Source organism: Glycine max, chromosome 15, assembly GCF_000004515.6.
Source record: "Glycine max cultivar Williams 82 chromosome 15, Glycine_max_v4.0, whole genome shotgun sequence".
In the NCBI taxonomy this organism is placed as follows: Eukaryota; Viridiplantae; Streptophyta; class Magnoliopsida; order Fabales; family Fabaceae; genus Glycine; species Glycine max.
Window position 1 is genome coordinate 21505206 of NC_038251.2, and position 11453 is coordinate 21516658.

Below are 11453 nucleotides of genomic sequence, written 5' to 3' on the forward strand. Positions count from 1 at the left end.
ACCGTTATTTTTCTAAAATTACTTTCGAAAAATACCTCTAAACACTTGTTCTTTCAAATATTAAATTATATCATTTAAACTGCGTATGGCAAACAAAAATTATTAAATCATATGGGGCTTGAACTATAATTTAGCCAATTTTGATATGATCCGAGAAAAGAAAAATACTCAAGAAAAATTATAATTGTACAGATGAAACGTCAACTTGAGTTCTTTTCGTGATATTATACACTTACAAGTAGTCTAGTGAGAAATTGAACTTATAAGTATTAACTTTACACACTTGCTTAAATAACATTTCATTCTCTTCATACATTTTTTAAAACATCTTTCTTAAAATCATTTTCTCTATCTTTTTTCTTCTTATCCCAGATGTATTTCTTCTCTTCCTAATTTTCTTCTAATTATAGAAATAATTGTAGAAATAAAATTTCTCTTTGCAAAACACAATCAATGGCCACAACAGAAACTGGCATCGCTTGCCCCCAGCTTTTAAGTTCTGTATTTTATTTGATTTTCCTCTCGAGTTATTTGATAGGTAGACTAAAAGGCAACCACATAGAGCTAAATCACTCAAATTAAATGCAAATAATGCAGGACGTGGGGATTTTTTTTGGATAAAATTTTAGGATAAAGATCCAAGACTGAAAACCTCCAAGGTCAAAGAGCATTCCCCCATCAGATTTGCACTTACCTCAACCTAGAGAAGAATATCAGATGTCCCTATGTATTTTCCCTACCTTTGATCATTTATTGTAACAGCAGCATTTTTCTTAGTATATACAAAAATTTAGAGAAAAGGAAATAAATGTAAAACCTAAATCCAGCTAAAGCTAAAGGCTAGACCTTAGAAGGCAATGTATAGGAAAGTATGAAAATGGGTCAATGGCTTTATCCATCTGTATTAGGTCACTTATTATGAGCAAGTAGCAAAAATTTATCTCCGCTTCACCCAGCAAACTCTTCAGTTTAATTTATCTTTGAAAGAATGGATCTAAACTATAATGACTAAAGGAAGTATAACTATCCAGAGTCAGAAAGAATTGAGATCTTCACACTTTATTGACGAGCGTTTCGGATCTCATCCATCAGCGCTATCAATGCCACTCTCCACTCACAGCACTGTGCATCAGAGCTGAGTAACTTATGCATTGTGCTTAACTCATCAGGACTTGCCCTTTGCAGTATTAATTTCATCTCTTCAAGGATGTCCTCTTTTTCCTGCTTAATCAAATCAATACCAAAATTTTTGGTATTGATAATAATACCACTGGAACCATATGTGAAGTTATCAACAACACTGCCAGAAGGGGCAACTTTGTGATTCCAGTACTCTACACACAGATGGCTGGGATCTTGAGCTTCGATGGCCTGAAAGTGTCAGAATGTAATAGAACATCAGAAGTAAGAACATAAATCCAGAGGAATGTTCGAGAAGAGTCAAGTTTAACCAAACTATATCCAAAATTAATTTGGTAGTCATTGAACAAAATTTACTATAATAAGCTATGTTAATTTAGTTCAACACACAATTTGGTAAAGAGATTTGAATTATGTGAATTAATTTTAAATTAGACAGTAATCTACAAATAGAAGATATTAGTGTTAGCTCACGTTGGGCAAAAATATAAGATTCGTGTGTTTACATTACCTGAATAATAGATGGTAAAAGGAAGCCAAACATTCTATGACCATTAATGCTTTTCAGGAGCTCTAAGAGAGGAAGTTCTAGTTCACCTAGACTCCTTTGCCTCATGATTTCATGATGTAATCTCTTCAGAACTGATTCCCAGCAATTATCTGCTGAGGTATCTGTGAAAGCCTCACTTGGACATTCTTCCATGGTAACCTGAAATATGTTGTATGGGATGAGAAAGAAGTACACTTAAATTGAAATCATGTCAATGCATATCAATACTACCATAAAGACTCGGATATAGTTAATTAATTAGTGCTATATAGTAATGTCATTGAGTTTCTTAACCAAAAGAAACAAAAGATTATCACTATTTTGTCAGATTCAATAACTTGAGACATTGATGCCTCTACATGAACATCTAATGATGGAAAAATTAGTAGGCAGCCACTGGATCTATCCCATCAACAGAAACACACACGATCTTGAAGTAATCTGTCCCATAAATCTGTAGCATTATATTTTAACAAAATACTCCATAACCCAGCAAACAAAGCATATTGTGCAAAACATTCCATGCATTCTTGCTGAGGCAAACAACTATATCTTTTTAATAAAGGCATCTAGAGAAAAATGCATGCCAATATTTTAAAAATATCCTTCAAGTTGAATCTACATTGGAGACCAAGAAACTGTTTGTAAATTAATATTCAAGCTAAAATGCATTTGGAAATGGAATTTGGCAACTGAAAATGTCAACAACAGCAACAAACACCATATTCTGGTGGGTTGACTACATGGATTCCAGTATTATCAAGAAACAGTGACTTGTCAATATTGTTTCCTTTTCAAACCTAAAACAGAAACAAGGTTAGGAATGATACCTTGAAAAGAGGTCCAAGAAAACCAGCATCAATGACTTCAGAAATATAGGTACAGATTCTTGTTGGATCAAGAATGCTAAAGAAATTAACTCGAGTCTTGAATCCTTCAAAAGTATACCAAAAACTGGACAAGTAAGTTCCAAGAAATAGATAATCTAATAAAATATAAACCCAGAAAAGATCCTACTGGCATACCTTTTGGGTATAGTGTGTGCTTACTGCACCAGAGCTTTCCATAAACAGCAGATCCCAAACTTACAAGCTTTACAGAAGTACCAAACATTTGCACTAAGCAGCTTTCGTCTGTCAAAGATATACTAGTATGTGTGGTGTCTATGGCTTTCCTTTCAAATAGATTGTTGTGCTGATTTCCAGAATCAGAATCCATTTGCAGATCCATCTCAATTTTTCCACCATCAAATGTACAATAATTACGAACACCCCTTGAACATGATGAAAAATCTGTCTTTAGAACAGAAAACGAGTTTGATAAGTTACCCTCACCACAAAGTTCCATGTTGTCTTCTTCCTGTTTGGTTTCTGAACAGCACACTTTTTCCTCTACTAAAACACCTTTACTATGATGCTTACCAGCAATATGCAGCAAATGATTTTCATTTTCACCAGAGATAACATCAAGATTCAAATCCAGAGAACCAGCCTGATCCACTTTATCTTTGTTGTCTGTGATCAACTTTTTATCATTATTATTATCATTATGACTATCTATACTTTCATATGCTGCACTTGAAGTTACAGGGTGAGCCTCAGACTGCACTATCTCTGAAGTAATATGACTATTAGGACTGCTAGGTGCATTTAAATTTGACCTATCCTTGGTTCCTGCAAAGCCAGTTGAGCTTTCCATTTCTTCACAATTCTTGATTTTGTACATGTCTTTCTCAAGGTCTGGTTTATCTAAGCAAACCTCATTGGCATTGGCAGAAATCATTCCAAAGTTTTTATTTGCCCACACCTCAATAGCATGTGATTCTCCTTCTAATGCTTCAAGCAATTTATTTAGTTCACTTATAGTATATCGAAGCAGAACAAATCTTTTCTCCAATCCACACAAGCAGAACAAATTAGCATGCTTAAGACAAGAATATCTGTCAGGGGAGCACTCACAACCCATAGCTGATAGGTGCAAGTCATAGAAGCAAGAGAAGCATTCTCTTTCCTTGTACAAATCAAAATCACTGTTCATCTTCAGCAACTTAAGATGATTTGGAAGACAGTCTAGCCTTTCTTCTTCCATCTTTATCCTTGCCTATATCACAAATAAGGGTAACAAAGAAAATGAGTACTGAATAAAATATCTGCATGGTATCAAAAAACAGTATAATAAATGAGTTCCAAAACTTTACAGTAGCTTTCAGAATTTGTGGAAGTAAGTATCATCAAAGTGGAGGCTGAGAATCACTACCTTAACTGCCTTGGTAAGATCTCCATCTTTCCCACAAACACTTCCCCATTTCAAACTTTTTGGAGTTTCCTTTCCAAGAGCTAGCTCTGCAAGGGCTCGTACAGCTTCCAGTGCTGACCCAAATAACAGCTTGTCATGTGACAAGGATGTCTTACGGCATTGTAACCTGTAAAGCTCGACAGCATTTTGTCCATGCATTAACCAATCAATAGGAGCCACATTCACTGCCTCTGCACAGTTGAAGCCACAATTGAAGCCAGCATGATATGCCCTGGGAAAGGTAATAACAAATTCCCCAGAATGCTGAACTGTGCGATACACAGGCACTCCCTCAGATTTAAGAATTGAAGGAGAAAACTGGGTAACCTGCTTAAAAGGAAAAAATCAAAACCATTAGAATCATAATACTTTCACAAACCTAAAAGCTATGTAGTGTACATAGAATGCTAAAAACTGAACAAGTGCACTGGGGAAATCTGGAGATGAACAAATGTTAATTATTAGTAGAAATACAACTGACAAAATTCATCCCACTTTGTAAGGAGGGAAATGCTATAAACAGATTTATAAGAGTGAGCATCACTGCAGCAATAACAGAACTGAAAGTTTGTGTCATAAAGAATATTGGTCACGAGGAACCGTCAAGTCATTAAGATCATGCCAATTCTCAGTCACCACCTTTTCCTAAACACACTAGCAGAGTGGTTTGCTGGAGTCTATAATGAATTTCAGTTCTCAGGTGTAGTAACTGATAATTTCTCTTACTCAAAATTTAATGCCAAATTACTATAGCTTCCGCAGTTTTACTTAATATCTATATATATATATATATAAAGGCATCTTACACTATGCTGATCAGCATGTATTACGCCTGGTAGGCAAACTTAACTATCTCATAATCACCAAACCTGACATCACCTTTGTTATAAGTATGGTTAGTCAATTTCTGAATGCCAATTGTGATAGTCATTTGGATGTTGTGAAATTCATTCTTCAGTTCATAAAGAATACACTAGGTAGAGGATTATTACATGAGGACAAAGGCAATGCAAAGATCATTCATTACTCTGATGTTGACTGGGAAAGGTCACCCTTAGACACAAGATCCACTTAAGGATACTGTGTTCTTGCTGGAGGAAACCTAATATCATGGAAGAGCAATAAGGAAAACATAATTACTAGATCCAGTGCAAAAGTTGGATTTTGTTCTATGGCAATAGCCACATGTGAGCTTATGCAACTTAGGCAACTACTCCAACAGCTAAAATTGGGAGACAAACACATGAAAGGATCAAAGGCATAGAAAGATCAACTGTCACTTTGTTAGAGAAAAGGTGCTTTCCAGTGAAATTACAACCAACTTTGTTAACTCCAGCAATCAGCTGGCTGGTATGTTTGCCAAGCTTCTTTGAGGTTCAGGTTAAATATACTTGTGACAAGCTTATTACACACCATATATGTTTCACCTTGATGGGAGAGTGTGTTAAATAGCATATTATACACAAGGTTATATTTTTTAAAATAAAGGGCATGCAGAAGCTTATTGCATAACCCAAATATTTTACACATGGTTATATTGTAATAGACACATGTTAATATCAGGAAGATAGCCATTATTGTAATTAGGGATTTGATTTGTATTTAAGATTGACCCCCTTTTTACTCTAATATATTACTATATATAGTACTCTTGTATAGTACACATGTGCATACCTCTGAGACGCACAACATTAAGTTATAGTTCTTCTCTATAGAAACAATAAAGAAGCACTAAAGCAACCAGTAACTGAAAATACTAGTCAACAAGTAAAAGTAACAAGGAAAGTACAAGTGGTAGCATTATACCAGATCATTGAGTAGATTTGGTTGTTCCTCAAATAAATCAGGCAAGTGCTTCCTCATTACTTTTTCCAAGGCTGCAGCATGGCTTCCAGGTACTCCATACCATACTTTTGGGTCACCCCAATGCAAATAGTTTAGTGAATAGAGGTGATGGTCCTCAACATGCTGCTCCAAGAAGCAGAAAATGATACAATGCGTTATCCTTCTAGAAAATAGTTAGGGTTTGAAAGGAAAGAAAAGCAAAATTCAAGATCAAGACATTTTATTAGTTTTATAGTTCAACAGGTCAAACATATTAATATAAGTGGAATCCAAAATATTGCAAGTACCAACATACTGAGGATTCTATTAAATTAAATGATTTAATGATGAAGCAGTATGTAGTGGCCCACTTCATTCTTTATTACTTCTAATTGTTTATTTTGTCAAGTAAACCTTTAACTAAATGAGAAATTTTCTATAGTAACTAAACAACAGATGTTAAAAAATTTAAGAAAACTTTCATGAAAAATAACTTCAACTTATCATATCATGTCATGACAAAAAATTGGTAATATTCTATCTCATGTCTTAACGCTTTCCCTTAATCATAAATTTAGACTTGGACAAAAAATTCTCATCACTTACCCAGCAAAATGATGAAAAACACATGCCAACATACAGCCATGGCACTAGAACTCCTGATATATCACTTCCTTCATAACTTAGTACAGAACCTGGCAGTCGGGCAAAATTATTCAGATTCCAGCCAGACTGGGCATATTGATCTGACTCACTCTTAGTTAATGATGCGGCCTTGGGAAAACCACTTCCAAGTGCTCCAGTTTCCAAGTCAGCTCCATAATACACCTACAATATGACACAGCAACATACAAACTGTTAGCACAGTTATGCGGCAATAAAGACTAATATAGTTGTCAATAGACAATGATTAATACCTCAACCTCATCAGTTGGTTGCTCAATTATTCGCCAGTATTCACCTTCAATTTCCTCCTCAGAGGGCTCCCATCTCTTTTGATGGTCACTTTCACTCACTATTCTGTCTCCATTAGCATCTCTCAACCCAAAGTAGCATTCCTTAAAAAAATTAGCATATTGCTGAAAGTCTTTAAGCGTGAAGTCTGACCCTGATTGAAATCCGAATTTCTCTTCAGACTCAGAAGCATTCTTAGCTTCAGAAGCTGCATTGGCAGGCTTCCTCCTACATGTGCCTGTTTTGGAGTGCTTTCTACGTTTTCGCTTCCTTCCCCTACTTTTTTTCCTCATAGGTTCCCTATTTTGAAGCAAATCAATTTGTTGAATACGAGTGGGAAATTCAGTATTTTCCCATAGATCTTTCTCCTTAAGAGGACAGGGTGGAGCCCAGCAAGCTGGAGGAACGATCCTACATATGCCATGGGGTTCAGCTAGGGGTCGTATCTTTCCTATGTAACTAAGCGTGTCTTCAAATTCCTAATTAAAAAGTAAAATAAGAAATCAAATTACTCAAAATAAAAAATTAGTATATTGCAACAACAAATGTGAAGATGGCTATAATAATAAGTACTTCAATAGTCGGATAAAAAACAGGTGCTTCTTCAATTATAGGCCGACATGCTTCAACCGGATCCCATCGAGCTGATATCTGCAATGTAGCAACAATAATCCAACATATGAAAAGAAAAAAAAAATACAAAACTTTCTCCCTCTCTTGTATATAGTCATCAATGGTAGCATTCAATGCATTATTTTCTTCTATACTATAAGAAATATGTTTGAAAATACTGAATATAGTCATTGACTTAACTGATATCCCTTTACGCTTTCAATAAGATGGTTATCAAATTATTGAAGTTAGACTCAACTCATGGTTATCTACTTATCTAGACAAGTATAAATAGCTCAAAATTTTGAACCCTCATATTAAACATGTTCATCTTCAAGAAACACGGAGGGGGCGGGGGGGAGTTTAGGAAAAAACCTATTTAAAGTTAAAGCACAGGGTGTTGAAAAGTTAATTCCATTCAGATTTCATAAGTTGGTTCCTGTTTGTTCCAAAGACCTAGAAAAATACAAAATATTGTTCATGGACCATCAAAACATTATGCATGCTCAATATATCGGACCATATTGCATACCTTTTTATTTCTCAGACTGTCAGAAGACTCAAGGGCATTGTTATTTTTTGGCTTGTGTCCCAAAGACTTATCCTGAAAAATATGTAAGAATGATAAACTTGTTAAAATTATCAGTCTATCTAAAAGTAATCAAGGTAAACAATGAATTGAATCTAATTATAACTAATAATGTCACAATCCAAATATTGCCAAAGGATTTGGTACAAACTGGTGTAACATTTTAATGTCAAAGAGATCAAGAGATACCAATACCACTAGTGTATGCGACTCCAAAAGGCTAAACAAAGGCAGTACTATTTACCACCACTTGATAAAAAATTTCTAATCTTTCCAAACCCCGTGAAAGAAAGAAACCATATAGCTTACACATACATCTTAAAAGTCAGGGTAAAGAAAAATGTTAAGCAATTAGGATATGAGGGAATTAACAATTTAAACCATCCTTCTGAGCAGCAGAAGTTAGTTGATCAACTAAACTACAAGTAATGAACATCAATAGCTCTGACAAGTGAACACACAATGTTATAAACAGAACAAGAAAAGAAAACCAAGGGAATAATAACACAAGAATTGCAACAAATCTTCAAACTGCATAAACAAGGATAATAAGATCACCAGCAATTGTGATCCACAAAAACAAAGGGTAGAAGATTCAAACAGAGAAACAGGATAATAAAATATTCCAAACAGGCTTCAAAAACAAAGACATGATACATTGCTAGGGTTTGAAAATCTAACCTCTTTGGCTTCAGAATCTGCCGCCAATTTCAACTGCTCCATTCAATGCAAGATTATGATATGAAAAACCAATTGAACAACAATTATGCCTGCAACAAAAACCAGATACCCCTTTATCATTAGAGTCCACAAAAAGATCAAGGAGGCAACCCAGAAACAGTTTTCTACTTCTCTATTAGCAAACTAATTGACAGAAAAAAGAAACGTTAAAAACAGTTCAAATTAAAATTAATAAAAAAAAAAAAGCAAGAAATTTAAGAGGGGAAAAAGAAGAACAAATGCAGAACATGACAATATTCACCTCAATGCAGCAAAAGATAGTTCGGTTCCTTTCACGTTCTGATTGCGTACAAATGAATTAAACAAGAAATTCCTTTGGAAATCAACACAGTGAAGAAAACCTAAATGCAAATTCAATTTGCATGTGTATGCAAATTTCTGTGAAACCCCCTGACAATTACCTACAAATTTTTTTTTAAAAAAAGAGTACAAAATACTATGAATCTTGGAATCAAATACTCAAAAATTCGAACAGTTCCCACAAAATGAAGACAACAAAAATTAAAAGAACAAATAGAAATAACAATTGACTGAGTAAAAATCTTTCATTTATTTTGACAGGTGGACTGGGAAACAAAAAATATTAAATTCATATAATTAATAAAGAGAAATAATGAGAAAGATATTATATCTCCAGATTTAAGAAGTAAAAATCGAATACTACTTTTCAAAATATTCTATTTAATTTCCTTTATAATTTTTTTAAAACGAAGACAATTAAAAGCATTTTTATTAACTTTGAGAAAATATATATGGCACTAAAAAAATCAGGGGTAGTAGAGAAGTTAAGATACCACGTTGAAAGGTGTGCTTGCTTTTTGGAGTCTTCTACTCCTTTTATTCTAATTGTTTTTATTATCATTAAAATATTGAATTAAACTTTGATGTTCATTTGAATTGAAAATGGATGGGAAAAAAATAAAATAAAACGAAATAAACCATTCATACCAAAGTAGTAAATATAAAGAAACAAATAATAAAAAAGCAGTAAAAAGGAAAAGGTTCAAATTAAAAATAAAAAGTAAGAAAATGATAATGAGAGAGGGTCAAACGAACCCGCTATAACGCACGCAGTATTAACGGAAAGCGGTGAAACAAACCAACCCACCAACTATATATGTACTGTCTCAACAAAAAAAAACATAAAAGAATCACATAAACTCTCTCTCTCCCTGAAAACTGTGGGTCCTTTCTTATACACTTTGAGTAATGACCATGAACCAACAAACATCCAGTATTTAGATGCACTTGCTGTAAAAAAAGAAATAAGCAGAATTATTGTTAGTTGTATACGAGGATCATATATGTTTTGGACTAAAATTTCGTATGATTTTAGCAATGGATGTGACTCTTGTCAACACACGGTTGAATTCGTAAAATAAGACTTGTGTGTAATCCTTACAAAATATATTTTAAAAAAAAGATGGCAAACTTTATATTTCACTAAGTCCTGTATTAAGAATTAGTCACATTATTAACTCAGATATCCGAAATTTGTGAATACCTTAGGGAGCTAGCAATTACTACCTACCCATAAAAAGTTCATACACATTTAGTATAATGTTATTGTTTTAATTTTCTATATTTTCTCCTTTTAAACACAATATCCGTATTAATATACTACGAAAACATTTATATGTTTGGGTTTATAATATACTACCATTAATAAATTTAAAACTAAATAAACAGTTCATTATTAGCATTAACAATTTGAAACATTTATCCTGTGTTTGGATGGGGTATTTAAATAAAGTAATTTATTTTTTTAGTGAATTTAAAATACTCCTATCATAATTTACGTGTTTGGATATAGGATTTCAAAAAATTTAAAATGACATCATTTTTTAAAAGAATTTTAATAGACTAAAATGATAGGAATTGAAATTCCACCATAATGGTAAGAATTTGAACTTTTCTCCTCTCACATTGTATCATAGGCCCCTTCGTTTTCTCTCTCACACCTTTTTTTTAGGAGATGACGCATCCTGGCTTGATCTCGGAGCTCCTACCGGAGGAGCGAGAGGGCCAAGCAATGTCAGCAACGGTGCTGGTGCAGTGTGCTTCTTACTCTTCTTCGTCTTCTTCTTCGACTTGGGAGCAGAAACCTCAGTGTTGGGTGCTACCACGGGTGTCGGAGTTGTCGGTGTCAGTGCAGGGGGAGAGCTCACCGGAACTAGCGCTGGCGGCGAGCTCACAGGTGTCACAGCAGGAGGTGTAGCCGCAGGAGGAGTGGTCGCGGGAGGTGTGGTCACCGGAGGAGTGGTTGCTAGAGCTGGAGCAGCAGCTTTAGACAGAGGAGATGCTACCATGGGAGATGAAACAAGAGGGTTTGCGATTGCAGCATTGGGGGATGAAGCTGGTGGAGATGAAGTGGGAGAAGCAACAGGCGCAGTTGATTTTGGTTTAGAAGGGGTTGTGGTTGGGAATGCTATCAACACTTTTTTTTAAATAAATATTTTAAAATGAAATTTTGAATTTCATTGAAATTGAATTACTTTATCCAAAAAAGGAAATTAAAATACAAAAAATTAAATTACTTCATCCAAACAAAATATTTACAAAATGAAAGGAATTTAAATCAAGGCAATTAAAATGTTGTGTATTTAAATTTCCTAGAAATTTTCAAATCCTCCATCCAAACACAAGGTTAGTGGGTTTGTGAGAATTTATTTGTGTAACACTGTGAAATTTTACTAATTAAAGATTGATGTTTAATGTATTTCTTATATTATTTGATTATTTGATTGA

At 34.2% G+C, this 11453-nt stretch overlaps 2 protein-coding genes across 3 annotated transcripts; one reads left to right on the plus strand and one right to left on the minus strand.

Annotated features, from left to right (window-relative positions):
* Positions 1–720: 720 nt before the first annotated feature.
* Positions 721–9427, minus strand: LOC100801775 (lysine-specific demethylase JMJ18). Of its 2 annotated transcripts, none has more exons than XM_006597856.4 (12): positions 8947–9427; positions 8646–8734; positions 7908–7979; positions 7337–7414; positions 6733–7242; positions 6416–6637; positions 5792–5953; positions 3947–4312; positions 2716–3790; positions 2521–2624; positions 1652–1849; positions 721–1371 (listed from the first exon to the last, which is right to left on the minus strand). In XM_006597856.4, exons 2-12 carry the CDS (start codon positions 8685–8687, stop codon positions 1060–1062), a joined length of 3141 nt encoding a protein of 1046 aa, XP_006597919.1. In that variant the 5' UTR covers positions 8688–8734; positions 8947–9427; the 3' UTR covers positions 721–1059. The 2 variants fall into 2 exon arrangements, with proteins under 2 accessions (XP_006597919.1, XP_003547562.1); XM_003547514.5 differs by having other exon boundaries at positions 6727–7242; positions 8947–9423.
* Positions 9428–9914: 487 nt separating this feature from the next.
* On the plus strand, positions 9915–11153 carry LOC112999593 (elastin-like). Its single transcript, XM_026125909.1, has 2 exons — positions 9915–9939; positions 10678–11153. Exons 1-2 carry the CDS (start codon positions 9915–9917, stop codon positions 11151–11153), a joined length of 501 nt encoding a protein of 166 aa, XP_025981694.1.
* Positions 11154–11453: the final 300 nt, after the last annotated feature.